General features: G+C 40.0%; 3 protein-coding genes across 3 annotated transcripts; all 3 read left to right on the plus strand.

Annotated features, from left to right (window-relative positions):
* Positions 1–875: 875 nt before the first annotated feature.
* On the plus strand, positions 876–2,026 carry LOC115758263. The gene has a single exon (XM_030698823.1). It carries the CDS (start codon positions 939–941, stop codon positions 1,704–1,706), a length of 768 nt encoding a protein of 255 aa, XP_030554683.1. The 5' UTR covers positions 876–938; the 3' UTR covers positions 1,707–2,026.
* A 183-nt stretch (positions 2,027–2,209) lies between these two features.
* Positions 2,210–3,265, plus strand: LOC115758266. The gene has a single exon (XM_030698827.1). The coding sequence runs from the start codon at positions 2,274–2,276 to the stop codon at positions 3,000–3,002; it is 729 nt and encodes a 242-aa protein (XP_030554687.1). The 5' UTR covers positions 2,210–2,273; the 3' UTR covers positions 3,003–3,265.
* A 7,066-nt stretch (positions 3,266–10,331) lies between these two features.
* On the plus strand, positions 10,332–12,544 carry LOC115758267 (adenosine deaminase 2). Its single transcript, XM_030698828.1, has 3 exons — positions 10,332–11,677; positions 11,747–12,190; positions 12,246–12,544. Exons 1-3 carry the CDS (start codon positions 10,715–10,717, stop codon positions 12,438–12,440), a joined length of 1,602 nt encoding a protein of 533 aa, XP_030554688.1. The 5' UTR covers positions 10,332–10,714; the 3' UTR covers positions 12,441–12,544.
* Positions 12,545–17,409: the final 4,865 nt, after the last annotated feature.

Raw genomic sequence — 17,409 nt, forward strand, 5'->3', positions numbered from 1 at the left:
CCTTTTGAAAAAACAATTTCGCATAGAGTAGTTGTTGGGCAAACGAAAAATCGCGCAAATTCAGCGCTGCACCCGGGCACCCGGGTACCCGGGCACTTGGCTCGGAATGCCGCTGCCAACGTGACCAACGGGCAGGAGACTGTTGGCCCGCGGGCACAAAATGCCCACTCACTAATTAATTAGTGCGTTTTGTTTATTGTTTGCTGTTGAAACTTTTGCCTCAGCCTTTTGCTGGGAAGCCTTGCACTCTAACTATGAAGGACCCGCCGCGAAATTGTGAATCAACTTTTGAATGCATTCCAAATACCAAGTTGAGTAGAGTTTTATACTTAAGTGCTGTATTCTATTTTTTGTTTTTTCTTTTTGTTTTCCACTATTTGTTGAGCTCTACAAAATGCATCCAAAATTTCACTACAACTTAAAGTATAAGAGATAATTTATATATAGCGCTTTATGATAGAGTTCCATCTGAAAATAAAATACTTAAACTGTGAACTGCATCAAAGAGTCAAATAGGAACGCGCCTTAATTAATAACGGTACCTGCTTGTTTTTAAGATTTAATTCTAGTTTAAAAAATATGGAATTCCTTAACTATATATGCAGATCGAGTTTTAATAAGCATTAAGCTTAAGTGTGTGTATATAAATTAGGAACATTTCACTTTTTGTATACCTTGCCCGCACTCACCCGAAATAAAAATAAATGAAACGCACTCACTAAATCTGGGCCAGGGTATCTCCTGGCCGAACACTCCCGACTAGAATTTCCCTGCTTGTTTCTGCATATTCGAATTTGCTACGATCCTTAGCTTGCTGGGTTAAACTTGTCAGTGTATAATAAGTATATTGATTTTCACAAAAGACAATCAGTAAACATTTGGGCTCCGTCCGGCAGTTTTGTGCTCAAACCAAATTTTTTTTTGTATTTTTAATTTTGATGATGAGTTCTAAAAATTTTGCCAACTACACAACACATCTTTTGAAAGACCTGGTTCAGCCATGCCGGTGTACGAGGCCAAGGGGTTACCTGTCTGCCCGTTCCATGGGAAGTTTCAAGTGCGAAAAAGCGGTTATAAAGGAAAAGAAGACATGTATACCGGTTGTGAAATTACAGCCAGAATACTATAAGCAGCGCAAGCCCTGCAAGCCAGATACTGAGCTAAGGGCAAACCCCATTTTGGGCTACCCGCGGTGCGATGTACCCTACAATCCGACGTGTATGGGGCTTTGTTTCAACCAACCCCGTCTCGATACGCGCCTGTACAAGCCAAGCAAGAGTCTCCATCGTCCCTTCCAGGTCAACTGGGTGGACTGTGTGCCGGAGAAGCGTGCCGAGCGATGCGTGGCCAAAATGATGCCCCCGGAGATCAAGCGCCGCAAGACAAAAAGGCCGTATTGTCCCCGATTTGTGATTAAAAAGTGTCCCATATTGAAGCCGATGCCGTGCAAGCCCTTTACACCGGCACCTCCTACATCGGAGGAGCGCTGTATCAAGTTCCCGCTATGCGAGTGCCCTAAGGGCAGAGACAGGACCCGTTGCAAGATCAATATGAAAGTGCACCCAACATGCAAGCGACCGCGCACACGCTATCCCAGTTTCTCAGAGTGTGATGCTGCCGTGAACGCGGCAGTAAATACCGAGTGCTACAGTCCGCCATCCATATGCGAGATGTGGCGATCGTTCAAGAGTCGTCATAGCGGATAACTAAGATAAGATAACTCATTTAGAACTCTAGATACTGTGGCGTTTCGTATGCAACTTTATATCGGTCAACACCTCTTCAATCGATAATTAGAACTACAGAAAAAGAAGGGCATTTGAGCGCTAACCACCACAATCTCAATTCAATTCGGCAAAATTTTTCTCGAAATACCGACCCAAATCGCTCGAATTTTAAACATAAAATGGTTGTAACTAAGCAAAATTGTTCCGATAAATCGCGTTTAAAAACGTGAATAATTTCAAACGCAATGAAAATATATATATTTCTCCGATATATAAATTATTCAATTTTACTGAATAAAAAGTGACATTCAATTTTTACAAAAAATTTCAAATTTCAGTTTATTTTCGATTCTGTACCTTCTATGTTTTTTTTGTTTTTTTTTTTTTTTTTTTTTTTTTTTTTTTTTTTCTTGTTATCATAGAAGCCTTGAGATTATTGTCAGATTTGTGTCAGACTTAGATGGTTTGCCAAGGCTCTTTTTTTCATATTCGAAATCAGGCGTTTGGCATGAAACAATACTAAATTTTCAGTTTGCTTTCGGAAATATGAATAATTTACGTAGCTTAACAAAATTACCGCAAGCCAAGAGCTGTGCCAAGCTTGCACAGCCAATCCTTTGGTACTCTAGTGATTATCCCGAAAGGATTAAGTTGTCCGGCGAATTGCTCAAGGAGAAGTTGCGTCAAATGCGGCTCGAGACGAAGCTGCGTACGCCCTGCTATTTAAGGCTGCGACGATCAGAATACAAGTGTCTGGCGTATCAGGAAATAGAGCCAGATCCCTGTCACCCGGAGCCTTGCGCCGTACCGATGGATGTAAAGGGATACAAGCCGACGGACAAATTAAAACTAAATTATCAAAGGACTTGGTGCGAATTCAAGCCGGTGCCGAGACGTAAGCGAAATGTGCGAAAAATCTATCCGGCACTTGAGCGTCGTAATCCAAAAGCATTCCGGGGTAAGCTCTGCACCGCCTGTGAGCCTGAAGATTGTGAACTGCCGAAGAGCCCTCGGGCCCCGCCACCCAGACTTTTTCCGGTAAAAACCTTGCCCTGGCCCTGTTGCAAGTTTCGTAGTGTCACCTGTCGATCCAGCAAACCGGATGGCAAATGCTATCCTGGTCGCTTGCCCTCCTGCTGCGTGAAGCGCCAGACGCCGTATCTCAGCTTTTCTGAGTGCAAGAAATTTGAACTAGCGCCACCAGTCACTGCCTGCGAATGCGATCAGAAACCGAGCGTTTGTGATATGTGGCACTTTTATCGGACTAAGCGTTAATTCTACATGTCAGAAGGTTAACCACGGAAACGCTTAAGTTATTATTCATATTAACAGGTCAAACTATATAACTACTTATTTTGGCCAAACAACTTCAAAATTTTTAAAATAGAATTGATGAATTGCCAACCGATATCAATTCTGACAAGTATTTGATTCCTACCGGGAGTGCAAATGTATGAGTAATCAGCTTCTCGGATTTGTAAAGAATAATATGCTTCCCTTAAATTATATAAAAACGTAATTAGGCTTCACCCCCAAAATTTTCAGCCGTTTTCATGTTTTTTTTTTAAACGTGCCAACAAATGGAATGAGCTCAAGCTGTCGCTCGAGTCAGTCCAATTGCTGGGTACTTCAAATAGTGAAAAGACTTCCTAATCAAATCAAGGAATATGCATTATAACTATTCTGTGGCTTTTTCGTATTTGACAGCGACAAATTGCATTCGCTACTTATTAGTCCAATTAATGTGTAGTCCAGTTAGAAGAGTTAGTTAAATGGCTGCACAGGCGGACTAGGCAATGTGCATTGGAACTTTTCTCTGCGGCTTTAAGCTTTCACTGTGTTTCTATTAGTATCATTTCTGGATACTCCAGATAGTTACAAGACTGCCTATGTAGATCAAGGAATGTGCAGCAGCAAGTTCCAGAAGCTTTAAGCGTTCGCTAGTCCAATTACTGTGTATTCCCGAAAGTTAAGGAATAGCTTAAACAGACTATAAAATGTGCATTGGAGCTCCTCTGCGATATTTAAAATGTAATATGCATTTTAACGATGTAACTGAGCTTTAAGCTTTCGCTCGGCTAAAAGCTTCTGGTTATTTGATTAAGAGAGAGGCTCTTTAGAGTGGCTTATTTCAGATACATTGCACTTATATAATTGCTTAGTCTGCTAATTCATGTTACTTTGCTGACTATGTGTTGCTCATAGCTCAACCGTCAACTCAAAATCAAGTGCAATTTGAAGTAGATGTAAATGGTGGCAGTGTTGGTTAATTCCCACTTGCCACTTAAATCGAATAGGATGCCGCATCTAACATCCGTTTGTCAGCTACTTTTGCTTTATGGGGCGCTTCTTCAAAATGCTGAAGTGTACTTCTGCGCCTGTTGGCATTCCTAAAAGGGATTTGCATGCCACTGAGATGTTTATCGCAAATTGTTGCCCCCAACGCCAGCGTTTCTCCTCTTTCTCGTCGTCGTCGTCTGGGCGCACAAATGTCAACAGCACAAAGCGCTGACGTTTACACTGAAAGTCACTTTGGATGCCAGACAACAGCAGCAGGAGCAGCGGGAACAGCAGGAGCAGCATGTAGCTGCAGCTATGGCTTCCCGGCTAATGAAAAGCGCCAACAAAAATGCATTGCATTTTTATTTTTATTTAATTTTTATTTGAGTTTTTTATTTAAATGCAAATGTTTAGCCTGCGAAGTGCACAGTTGCCTCGGCCATGTTTAATTGCCACTGACTTGCCATTGACATGGAGCTGGCTGGCTGGCTGCCTCTATGCGCGTTGCCATTCTGCGTATCCTGAAGCTCACTTGCAAATTTGGCAAACATGTCTGCTTGTTGTTCTTGCTGTTGCCTCGATGTCGTTGTTGTTGCTCTGTTGTTCAGTTGTTCGGTTGTTGGGCAAAAGTATGCCCCAGAGTGACATTTCGCACAAATGAAATGTATGGCTGAAAACTTGTCTATTTGGGCCCAAACAAATAATTTTATTATGAAACTTTTTTATGCATGTTTGCCTGGCTGTTTTGCCCCTCTATCTACTAGCTGTGGCTCTTCCGGGCTAACTGAGTTGTGCTCTGTGTGTCACACAAGTCACCACCCAAAGCAAAATGAGGCTTTACGACAGCAAAGAGGCAGCAACAGGGTTGGGCAGTCGTATGTGGGCTGTCTAGCTAGAAGATATGTCTAAAAGCTATCCACAAATTGTGCAGCTCCAAAATATGTGCTCTCCGCAACGAAATGGAAGAACGAATTGGAAATACGGCCACACTGATACTTTATAAACATTATTTACCAAATGTAGTTAGTATTTTTTTAAATTAAGCTGTCCGTCACACTGATGTCTACAGAAGAGTTCCATATAATACTAAAAATATGGTAACACTGACAACACATCACAGAGTAACTTTGAGTTAAATTAGTAACATCACCTTCAAATTTTGGCTGTCAGACAAAAAAAAAAAAGAATTATAAACGAAAATATGCTCGCTGCGAAGAGTCAACTTAGTTGCCGTACAATTAGTTGGGGACCTTAATTGCAGCTGCACTTTAAATGCAGTCGAGGTCTTTGCCGTTATTACCTGCCAGCCGTTAGCCATTTGTTGCTATTTGCAGTTTGCAGTTTTGCTGGTTGCAGTTTAGCCTTTAAGCTAGGCTCCAGCTCACAGCGGTCTCCAGCAGCCGGCGAACTGAACTGCACCCACATAACCATAAACGTAAAATGCCACTTTCCCTTCTTCCATTTTGTTTGCCCCTGCGTAGGGTATTACAATTTGGTCAGGCAATTTGTGACACATAGAAGACGGCATATCGATTGGGTCTTTTATCCGTAAGTACTTTTGCCAGATCGGCAGCCTTTATCATTCGTAAATTGAGTTTTTGTATAAAAAACATTTTTGTTCTTCCAGATTTTTGACCAAGATCAGCATTTATGAGTCTAGTCCTCCTTTTATGCTCCTTACACAAATCTTATCAAATTCGTACAAATATGTGATACGAGAGCATAGTTAGAATTGGTAAGGAGTAGTTTTTTGTATTTCCTGATAACTTCACCAAGCTTTGGTATACAGCTTATGCATAAAAGCATTTTCAAGCCACAGGAGTTCAAGAGTATTCAAACTTCGGCGTACTAAAGATCGTCCTTCAGTCTTGTTTTTTTTTAATTTTTGTTGTTTTAGGTGGCACACTCTATACACATTGTTGAGTCTGGTTCGTGGTCCGGCACTAAATGCCTGCCAGATTGGCCATGGTTGTTGCTGGACTGTTAATATTATTTTATAATTTCTTTTATTGCTGCTATATATGGCCACTAGAATTGCAGTCATATTGCTTCAACAAAGCCCCCACCCAAGTGCCAACTGTTTAACAAATGCAGTCATTGCCATAAATATTGTAAGTGGCGGCTGTGGAGCGATTTAACAATGTTTAGTTCATTTATGCAGCTGCGATAGACGAAGCGCACTTAATGTAGATGGGGTAGGAAGGAACATTTAAGAAATGAAAATGTCCTAGTTAAATTCATTAAAGGCTTAAATAAAACCAAAAACAGGAATAGAAAGGTTGCAAGCATCTGGATGTAGTTATTGTTATAGTTATTTCTGAATTTCGAAACTGGAAGGTATGATGGTTATAAGAGTTTTACATAGATTCTCCCCATCTATAATTCATAAGAGGGGATCTTATATTTACGAACCAATTTTATAGCAAATGTGTTGCTAGTATATCATTAATGAATGTTCATTTAGTTATAAAAAAAAAACTTGATTGAAATATACAATATTAAAATATTTCTAAGGCAGCTGTAAAGAATTATGTCGATATATACTTTAAAATAACCTGAAATAGCTCTCAACACTCAAGTAATGCGTTGGCTTTAAGCACTTTTGCTGCTGTAACAAGTAGCTGCGATATTTTATTGACATTTATTTGAGATGGCCAAAAGGAAGACGCAGGCAAAACGCGTCCAATGCTATTGACATACTCGTAATTCAAATAGGCAGCAAACGTGCCGCGCAATTCAAAGCATCAAGCGCGTCAAAATGTAAATTGCTTAGGTTAGGGCATGGTGACAATATAAAGGCGATGGTAGCTGTCTACGTGCTGCTCGTAGACAAATCAATTTGACAAAAGCAAAAATTTGTAATCAAACAGTTTGTGAGTGCCTTTGTGTGTGTCTTTGCGTTTGTGTGTGTGTGTGCGTGTGTATGTTAGCACAAATTTTTGGCTATTGTGACAATGACAATGCGGCAAAGACAAAGACAACAGGCAACAGATAAAAATGCCAGCCGCAAGCTTAACAACTAGACGTCAAGGTGACGGACTGCGAAGGGCAGCCATTGTTTCCAGTTAAGCTGCCATCATAAAGTCAGTGGGTAGGGGAGGGTTGGCGCCGAGTGGCAAGTGGAGCACTGGCATCGTTTACGAATGCTGCACACACATTGCGCGCTAAAGAGTTTCAACAGCTGTTGGCAGCGGCGCGTCTAAATGTCGCTCATTTTGGCCAACAGACATCACGAGCGCGGCAGTAGCTGGGAGTGTAGGGGGGTAGGGATATAGGCAGTCAGAGCTTTGGCTTATCTGTAGCTGTTTGACAATTGCCATGGCGTTGTGTTCGGTTTAATTATGACATTAAATGCGAGTTCATTGTGTTGAAGCTGTGCGAGACTTTTGGTTGCGCACAAAAGTATGCAACAGTTTTTTTGCTGCTTTTCCTTTTACTATTGCATGCAAATATGTTAGCCTGCCTGTGTGTCTGCATATGTTTGCATGTGCGGAAATTATACGTTGGTGTTTTACAACAGAGAGCAACACAACATACACACATACCCACACACAAACACAGACAGTTGTTGAGCCTGGCAAAGTCAGCATAAAAAGCATTAATAGAAATTCATATTGTATGCGAAATGTGGTAAGCGGGTAGCCTACATAATAAACCCATTTCGTGCGGCTTTAAAATGCCATTTATGAAACATGTGCTAGCATTTATGCATATTAAATTAGTTAGCTTGCCCCGGCACGAAAAATAAACTGGCAAAAGGCTTCCAAAGTGCCACAATAAACTGACATAAACATAAACATACACAAGGCCGCACACGCAACAAGCACACACACACACACACATGCATACACATACAAATTCCAAAGTGCGAACCCTTTTTTATGGGCAACGTCTCCGACCTAACATTATGAACGCACAAATGGCAATGGGCGCCGGGCTTGCAGCTGTTTTTAGGGGCAGCCATCAGCTTCATATTCACACACATTAACACACCAAAATGCGCAATAATGAACCAAAGCAATACGCATGTGTTTTACAAGGCAGAATATCCCTACAATAATAAGCATTTATCATGTATATATTTTCCATAATTTTTTTATATAAAAGCATAATTTCGGTTGAGTACCCACGCATTTATATCAACATTACCCGATTTTTAATCTATCAAAAAATAAGGTTAGGCTGTGCAGCCAAAAGGAAGACATCTTTACTCCTAAATGGGCTAAATGCTGATATTTCCAATCAGTAATATGTCAAGCATAAACCTATTATATTAAATAACCTATTATTTTAAATAACGGTTTTCTTTATGTTCTGTCTTTATTATTATAATTACATACTTGACCAATTCTGGTCCTCACCCAATCCATCCCACATTACCTTAACAAATGCTTTAAAGTTTCTTTTTATTCTAGTAAATTTTCGTTCCTTAAAGGGTTAAAGTTAACAGAATATCTACAATTAAAAAAACACAAAAAATTTTACTATGCATATGTATATGTATAAAATAGTTGGGTTTCCTTTGTGTGCGACTTAAAAACGCATGTTGAAACTTTTCAAGTGTGAATTGCTCTTCATTTTTGCTGCAGACATAAAACCCGTTTCGCCTCGCGCACATTTTGTTGCCTACTTTTGTGCACAGCAAAATGTAAGGCAGTTGGTGAGTGTATATGGATGGGTGTGTGTGTGGATGTATATACGTTGAGTGCGCTGGTGTAAGTGAGTGTATGAGACGCAGTTGTTACAAAAAGAAACATAAAATAAAATGGCAACGCCAGAAATGTTTTATAAAAATTTATATGAGCATAATTTGTAACAGACAAAAACGAGGGGCAAAAACAGATGATATGCAAGGATATGCTGTGTGCCTATGTGTAGACGGCGTGAACAGAACAGACAAGCAAGCTGAAACTGAATTCAACTAGGGATTTCGATTTAGTAGCACACAAAACATGTGCGAGCACCAGAAATGTGGACTCAATTGACTAAAAGCAGGAGTACACAAAAATTTTCAAATATTTTATACATATTTTTCAATAGTTTTCTTTAAGTAACAATAGAAAATACTTTTATTGGATGTTCGGGTTGCACTGCAAATACAAAAAAAAAATACATAAGACTTCCCAATTTCCTCCTAAAATATATCAATAATACAATTGTGCGTTTATGTGTTTTTATGATAAATATATATTTACAGATATATTAATAGAGATAATGTAAACTACTATATTTCTGGTAATTTACAGACACAAGTGCCATCTCTAGCCCTTCTACCTTAACGATTATCGTTAATATGATCGATTTAGAACTAAGTGCAACCAAATACCATAACTAACAGAAGTGTGCAATATTAGGGGATAGTTTGCCTTAAAGTTTATATCAGCTAAGAAGGCAACTTCTTTCGTTCTCTCTCTTTCTCTATTTCACTCTCTCTTGCACCTTCGTTCTATAGTAGCACACGAGTTAGTCAAATTATAGAAGTAGCTGCTTGACTGAGTTGTTTATATCCGTATTTTCTGTTTCTAGTATGCAATTAAGATGCAAATTGTTTTTGCACGAAATCAAATTCTATGCTCTGGCAGAGTAAAAGAGCTGCATATCAGTTTGCCACTTGTCGCTCTTCTGCCGTTGTTGTTGTTTTTGATGCTGTTGTTGCTGCTGTTGTTGTTGCAGCTGCTGCTGTTGTTGCTTAAATGTCGTGCAAGTTTTCAAGCGAAGTGCACTACGTATGCAATCGACACATGTGTGCAACAAAACTCGTTAACACTTGAAAAGTTTCATGGCCCTGGGCAATTGCAACGGGCTCTGCTTGATATGCTCCGTGTATGGAAGACACCCGGGGGTTGAGGGAGTTTACGGAGTAAGTAACGTAATGCTGCTAAAAAACACTTAAGCAAAATCTTGTAAGCAGCAAATAAATCAGAGTGTGGGTGCTGCTTGGCATGAGCAGCGTGTGTGTGTGTGTGTGTGTCTGTAGGGGAGCTCACCTTGACTGGAGCTTGGCCTGGAAACAAACAAAGTTCAAGTACGTGACACAACTCAAACCGAAGTGTTGTCTATACACATTTAAGTGGTTACTGGCTTCGCTTGCGTTTTTAAAAATCAAACCAAAAGTTTACGTTTAATGACAGTTCATTTTGAAAAGCACAATTTAAAGTTAAGCTCGACAACAAACAGACTGAAAATGATGTAAAATTCACAGAAAACAAATTATGAAAGAGCTCAAAAGATATCAAAAAAGTAATCTGATTTTTTCCAATTGAATAGACCTCACACTGACTAAACAATTACTATAAACACTTATTGGGCTATATATTTATAACAATAAATGTACTTTTTGTGCGAGGCAGTTTATAATTTGGCTAGTTCTAGTTCAAGCTTTTGAGGACAAGTGACAATTGTTTCAATATCCAATTTCAGGCAGATACTCGCTACTAAGAAATACAAAAAATTGAAATTGCTGGTTGATTTAAATCGATGACTTCTTTCCTTGCCAAGAATGCCCTTGATTTCACTTTTGCTGCATTCTTGGTGATTTATTTTCATACAAGCTGACACGACCGTTTGATGTCACTTGGAGCTTTAACTTTCCAAAAGTCCGTCTTGGAACTCACTTTTGATCCACAGTCAGGACAAACTTGGATATATTGATAAAAATTTTATGACTTATCCTTGACTGAAAATTCAAATTTAGACAACAAAATTAGATGTTTTCAATGATTCGGTGCTGCGTTATCTTTGGCCAAATGAGGCGTCATTTGACAGGCAGCGCATTCACTCAGCTAATTGGTCAAAGCAACCTGCGCAAAAGCTCGCCAGCGGATTTTAGGAAACTGCGTGAGCTGGTTTGCACATTGGAGCGTTTTGGGACCTTGGGCAATGACATCGAGCTGACCAACAAAGAGATCGAGGTGAACGATGTGATAATGTGCCTCAAGATGGAGGAGTACAGTAAGGGCATCGATGATCCCAGCCAGTTTGTGCCGGGCTATCACATCTTTGAGAGATTGGGCAAAATCAAGGAATCGCGTTTGTTCTTTCTGCTCAGCAAGATGCCCAAGGGTGGCGCTCTCAAGGCACACTCTAGGTCCATGTGCAGCACCGATTTCCTCATCAAGCTGACCTACGAGAAGCATCTGTGGGTGTGTACCACGGACAATGGCTGCAGACTGCGAAGCTTTCGCTTCTCCCAGGAGAAGCCAACTGATACGCGAATCGAGGGCGGCGAATGGCAGACCATGGAACAGTTGCGTGACTATCGGGGCGAAGAGAACCTAAACAGACATTTGCATAATGCTTTTAGCATGTATCCAATGGTAGAGAAAACAACAAGTGCCGCCGCTTGGCAACACCTGATGAAAATTTCCTTGCTTCTCGACGGGCTACTCAGATATCCGCCAGTCTGGGGTAAGTACTTCTACAATGCGCTTAAGGAGTTCTACGAGGATGGAGCACAGTATGTGGAGGTGCGCACAAGGCTGAAGCGTTTTTACTGCCTGGACGGGACCAAGCTGCCGGTCCAAGAAACTGTCAAGGTCTACCAGGAGCACTTGCAACGCTTCAAAGAGGACTATCCGGACTTTATAGACGCAAGAATCATCTATTCTCCGCAGCGTCGTGCCACAGTCGAAGAGGTCCACAAGTTTGTCAATATGTGCATTGAGCTTAATGTGCGTAGAAATAACTGAAACCTATCCCAATTTGCGCTCACTTAAACTGTCGTCACTTATCCATCACAGAAAGAGTTTCCCAAATTTGTGGTTGGCTTCGATCTAATTGGCCAGGAGGATGTGGGTGACCCGCTTTTAAACTTTGCCGGTGAGCTGCAGAGGCTGCCGGCCCATATCGGTCTATATCTTCATGCGGGCCAGACCAACTGGTATGGCACACACGTGGATGAGAATCTCATAGACGCTGTGCTGCTGGGTACCAAGCGCATCGGCCACGCCTATGCCATCACCAAGCATCCGCTGGTGATGCAGCTGGTTAAGAAACTAGACATTGCCATAGAGGTTTGTCCCGTTTGCAGCCAGGTACTGCAACTGGGCGCCGACTATCGCAATCATCCTGCTGCCTGTCTGATTGCAAACGATATACCCTTTGTCATCTCTTCCGGCAATCCCTCGTTTTGGCGCACTTCTCCGCTCTCACACGACTTTTACATGGCCTTTTTGGGCATTGCGGTGAGCTTAAGTTCCCTTAAAAATTTGGCTTCACCCAAGCTTGCCTTTTCGTTAGCCCATGTACACGGACCTGAAGTTTCTGAAACGCATCTCCAAAAACTCCATTAAATATAGCTCTCTGCCCGATGAAGAGAAGGCGCTGGCAATGACAAAATGGAAAATCAAATGGGAGAAATGGGTGGATATAATCCTAAAAACCAAAGATCAAATACTCGCGAAGAAAGCGGATGATTGCCCAACAGATGCCTAAAATCCCGAATAATTCAGTTTGTATTCGTAATTGTTTAAGTGAGCTCAGAAGGACGAAAATATTATATGGCAGCACATATAAATTAATAAAATTTGTCGCTTATCTTACGAAATGTTCACAATAATTGTGTCATCTAAGTGGTAAAACTTCTGCAATTTTTTCTCTTTTATTATATCCGCCGAGAGTTAGATCTTTCCGGGTCGCATGCTCTACCCTATTTGGGAAACTTGAAAATTGTTCTAAACTTGGCAAAAGGAAATGGCCAGTCGAACACTTTTATGAGCTGCCGCAAATTATTTGAGTTTTCGCCTTTTTGATTATCAGCAGCAGGCGAAACCAATAAGTTTTGCCGTTCAACTTTTTATGCCGGGTTTGCCGGTGGGGTTGCCTAGGATTGAGTTGGGGGTTGATGTTGGTGTCAAATGTAAATGTCATAAAGACAAGGATGCTCGGCACTAGCACTTCCGTTGAGACTCGGCTTGGCTTGTGCCTGCTGGCACTAATTTCATTGACTTACACACACACAGACACACTCTAGACAAAGTTGCACGCACACGCCGGAGGGGGCATCGGCACGCACGCACTGCTTGAAGTTGCCACAATTCTTGTTCGTTCTGCTGCAACGAGAAGTCATCTCTCAAGTTGATTGCTATCAACTGAATGTAGCCGAAAGGAACTGAGCTCAACTTTGCCGGCATTGCTTATAATTAGAAACTTTATTATTTGTTTAACTTGGCCCGCAGCTGTTGCATAATTGACACACGCGTGGCAAACTTACGCTTCAAACTTGCCACATAAACTCAAAAAATTTGCAACAATTATCGATAAACTGGGAATTGAGAGTAGAGCGTCAGCGAGCGGTACGTTAGTTTGCAGCAGATAAATTGCAGCTCGACGCTGACTTACAGTGTGGCAGGCTGCGCTCCCACCGTGCAGCTTCTGGAATGCACCATGCGACATGGGCAGCTTTAAATAAACTTTTAAAATTGAAATTTAATGATTAAACTTTGATGGGGCCGCCACACGTTTGCTAATTTGCAAATTCATGAATATAAATTGCTTTTCAAATGCCATATAAAATAATCAAATATGCAAATTTTTTGCCCGTATGCGTAGCGACACGACACTCACACACACACACAAAATACATACATGCATGATGTTCACACCAAAAAATTGTTATTAGAAATGTTGAATATTGGTACGAGTACATGCTACAGCTGCAAGGGGGAAACAACAACGCACACACAATCTGGCAAACTCTTGGAGAGACAGGGCTTAAACCAGCTGGACACGAGCTCGAGTGGCTTTTGCCATTGTTCTTCTTTCACTAGCAACACTTGCCTAGCTAACATACAGCTCCCAGTCTGGCCGTGCTCCAAGCAGCCTCGCTCGACCAACTGCTGCTGTAAACAATGGTCAGCAAAGCCCAAAGTCAAATGCAGTTAAGGGACATGTACCAACCACAAAGTGCACAACAAAACCAAAAACCAAAGCCAAGTGACCGATACAATACTGCAAAAATGTTGGCAGACGAAAAGTTAAATCGAACATATTATGCTCTATATGTATTCGTCTGGTTTCCAAAAATACTTATGTATTTTACAGATGCTTTTGTAGCTTATAAATACTTTCGTGTTACACAAAAATTTTTGCATGCATTTGGTGTATAGATACAATATATACTTTATTACTCGAAAATATCTTTGTATCCAAATTATGCAGATTTTTTACCTTAGCTACTTTTATATCTCGTATGTAAATTTACATCTCCACCTATTTTTGAATTTTTAAGAGATATTTACACGCATCAAAATATGTATCTATATTCTGCTTTTGTATCTTATAGATACACTTTCATATAAAACTTAACTTTTATTGAACAGATACTTTTATGTCATTTGGATGTCATATATAATTTTATGTCTAATCTATAAACTTGTATCTCAAAGATAGTTTGTCATTCATACTTAATAGATATTATTGTCTCAAGGATACTTTTGCATCTTCAGCTAGTTTGTTAAATATTCGTACATCTATCTAAATATATTGTATCATTTCCTTATAATGATTATTTCACAGATACTATTTTTTGCAGTTATTACGCATCTAATATTACAGATATTTAAATCTTACAGCAAACTTAATTAATCGTCTTCTCATCCAGTTTTAAGGGGCACGGGTTTTAAAAAACCAAACACTGAAATTCTATATCTATAGTTGGGCGTTCAGTTAGTTTTGCATGCAAATGACGTATCAGAAATGTGCAAAAGGATTGCGCAAAAATCAAAACGACATGCGGCAGGACAAATAATGTGCATAAATTTATGAAAAATGACAGAAAAGGGAGCTGATGGAGAGACGTAGAGAGAGAATGTGCAGAGTAAGCCGTAACCGTGGCCAATGTGTTGCACTGGACAAACGGCAGACACGAACGTGGACAATCGATCCTGATGATGATTAGATTGTTGAAGCTGAGGCAAAAGTTGAAGCTTAATGCGGGGATGGCTGAAGTGGACATATAATAACGGGTATGTGGGATTTGTGGGCGTCTGACATTAGCATATGATATGGGGCCAGTTGGGCGCCAATGTCGTTGGCTCATGCATTTTTCAGCCATGTCTGCCAGACAAAGTCTCAAATATGCAGACAAACTGGAATTTTGTTGTTGCTGTTGTTGTTGGCTCATGTGGCAGGCGCACAGTTGCTGATGATGCAGCTGCAATCGTTCATGTTGCAGCTCTTTGACGTAAATGTTGTCTAGTTAACCCCACATCTTGGCCATAATACGATACTCATCTGTGTGTGAACGTGTATGTGTGTGTATGAGTGGGTGTCAATTACACAAACGATTTTCAAAGCATAAACAGGAGTTGGGTACAGAAATCAGGATTTGGTTTTGAATTATACTACGATCTGCTGCTGGGGTATTATTATAGACTCTACACTGTATACACTCTATATATATACTTTATATACACTTTTTTCATACTCTTTATATTTTAAAAGCCAAAACGAAATTTGTTCCACTATTTTTTATTTGAATTTTCAACAATATATGAGATGTTATTTAATTATTTTGAAAGCAAATTCATGATAAAAAATAAAAACAATTAAACAATTTTTAACGCAAATGTTCTTTTTTGAATCATTGTTTTTATAGCTTTATTATTTTGGCAAACAAAGAAACTTGTGTGTAAATATATAAACAGAAATTAAATAAAATATTTATATATCAATGTACATTAAACAATATTATTAACAGGCTTAAAATTAAATATTAATATAATAAATTTAAAATAATTACCAAATTTTAATCAACTTATATATTAATCAACTTATTCGAACTGAATCTGATTAGTTACCTATACACACACACACGCATACCACACACTCGCACAGAAGCACTTGTGAGCGATTGCATTTTGTGTAGCTTAACACTAATGAAATTATTGTTTACAGCTTTTCATACAATTTGCCTTTTGGCTGCGGCTGCATTGTCTGCATATTGGGCCAGCATCCGTTTTGGCCAGGCTAATGAACATTTATGCAGTGCTTTAAGTGCTTAACAATGGCGCAATGCGAGCAAATTTGTTGAATCATCAAATTTAATTTCTAAACAAATTAATGTTGACAAAAGTAGGCAAAATGCAATTTGCCCAAATAAGTCGTAATTTGGTCATGCAAATTGCACAAAATACGAGAAGATATATGTGCCTTGCATATGTGTATGTGTGTGTATGGACCACACAACAGCAGAATATACACAATTATATTGTGAATTTATTGCTCGAGCGAGACAGCGTGTGTTTTTGTGGGAGTGGAAGGGCAGCAGGCATAAAGTTCAGTTCTAGCTGCTGATTTGCCGCTGGCATCAATTTCACTGGCATTTGCACTGCGCGTTTACAGTTAGGCAACAACAGCAGCAACAGCAGCAACAAGGATAACAACCACTGGGGTAAGGACATGGCATTGCATTCCCTTTTCCTGGTAAATCATATGCAAATGCATGCGTATGACATTTCGGTTCGAATTTTATTGTCCGCCCAGTTGCTAAATTATTTAGAGCCTGATTCCTGTTGCCATGACGAGTCATGCATTTTGAGTTCTACCCATACAAATACACGTACGCACACACGCACACACACACACACGCACTTACACACATGGCAAGTTTTAGTTGCTCTTTCGTCTTTCAATTTGACATAAAACCTTTTTGGGCTTTTGCCCACATGCCATTTTATGGAAAGTGCTTGTGTGTGTGTGTGTGTACGTGGGCGTATTTCACGCCTTTTGCCACCGCACATCAAAATAAACACAGGCAAATGTGCTGCTCAGCAGGGTTGCCATTCCCCACCCAACCGAAGCAAATGAGCCAAATGTCTTTCGCCTCTTCTTTTATGCGGCACGCAGGCGTGCGTAAAAACAAAAATTCATTAAATTTTAAATCCTTTTTTGCGTATCATCAAATGTCGCAAAAGCTTTTATTAGATTGTGCCCCAAAACAAATACACATACGTGCATACCAATAAGTGTGTGAGAGTGTGCCATAAGCCGAAAACATTTTGTTGCCTCAGCTCATTATATCGATGTGCTGGTAATTGTAAGTAGATACTCAGACTAACAGAATGTATGAATATATATTGGACTTAAAACGTAAAGTCGATTAGCTAAGTGGATTTTAAGCAGGGAAAATATAATGAAGAAAGTTTCGTTTCCACGTAACGTGGTGGCTAACTTGCTCAAAAAAATGAAAATGTTTAATCGATATACAAAGATGCAAAAATTGTTTTGCATCTTCAGCTATTGAGCCACCCTACGGATATCCTCTATGTGCCCAACCTTTTCATAGCTTGTTCCCATAAAAAACTTGGTACCAACCTTGATTATTATTTAAGTGTTAGGTAAGTCTTTTTGAGATGTCAGAATCACCAGAGCCAAGATTAGCAATTAAGACTCACTCAAAACG

The sequence above is a fragment of the Drosophila novamexicana genome, unplaced genomic scaffold, assembly GCF_003285875.2.
Source record: "Drosophila novamexicana strain 15010-1031.04,08,12 unplaced genomic scaffold, DnovRS2.1 tig00000137-arrow-arrow-pilon, whole genome shotgun sequence".
NCBI lineage: Eukaryota > Metazoa > Arthropoda > Insecta > Diptera > Drosophilidae > Drosophila > Drosophila novamexicana.

Coding starts and splice junctions, on each gene's coding strand:
- LOC115758263 (XM_030698823.1), top strand. CDS start 939: ATGATGAGTTCTAAAAATTTTGCCAACTACACAACACATCTTTTGAAA.
- LOC115758266 (XM_030698827.1), top strand. CDS start 2,274: ATGAATAATTTACGTAGCTTAACAAAATTACCGCAAGCCAAGAGCTGT.
- LOC115758267 (XM_030698828.1), top strand. CDS start 10,715: ATGTTTTCAATGATTCGGTGCTGCGTTATCTTTGGCCAAATGAGGCGT. Junction 11,678..11,746: donor ATATGTGCATTGAGCTTAAT/GTGCGTAGAAAT, acceptor TATCCATCACAG/AAAGAGTTTCCCAAATTTGT. Junction 12,191..12,245: donor TGGCCTTTTTGGGCATTGCG/GTGAGCTTAAGT, acceptor CCTTTTCGTTAG/CCCATGTACACGGACCTGAA.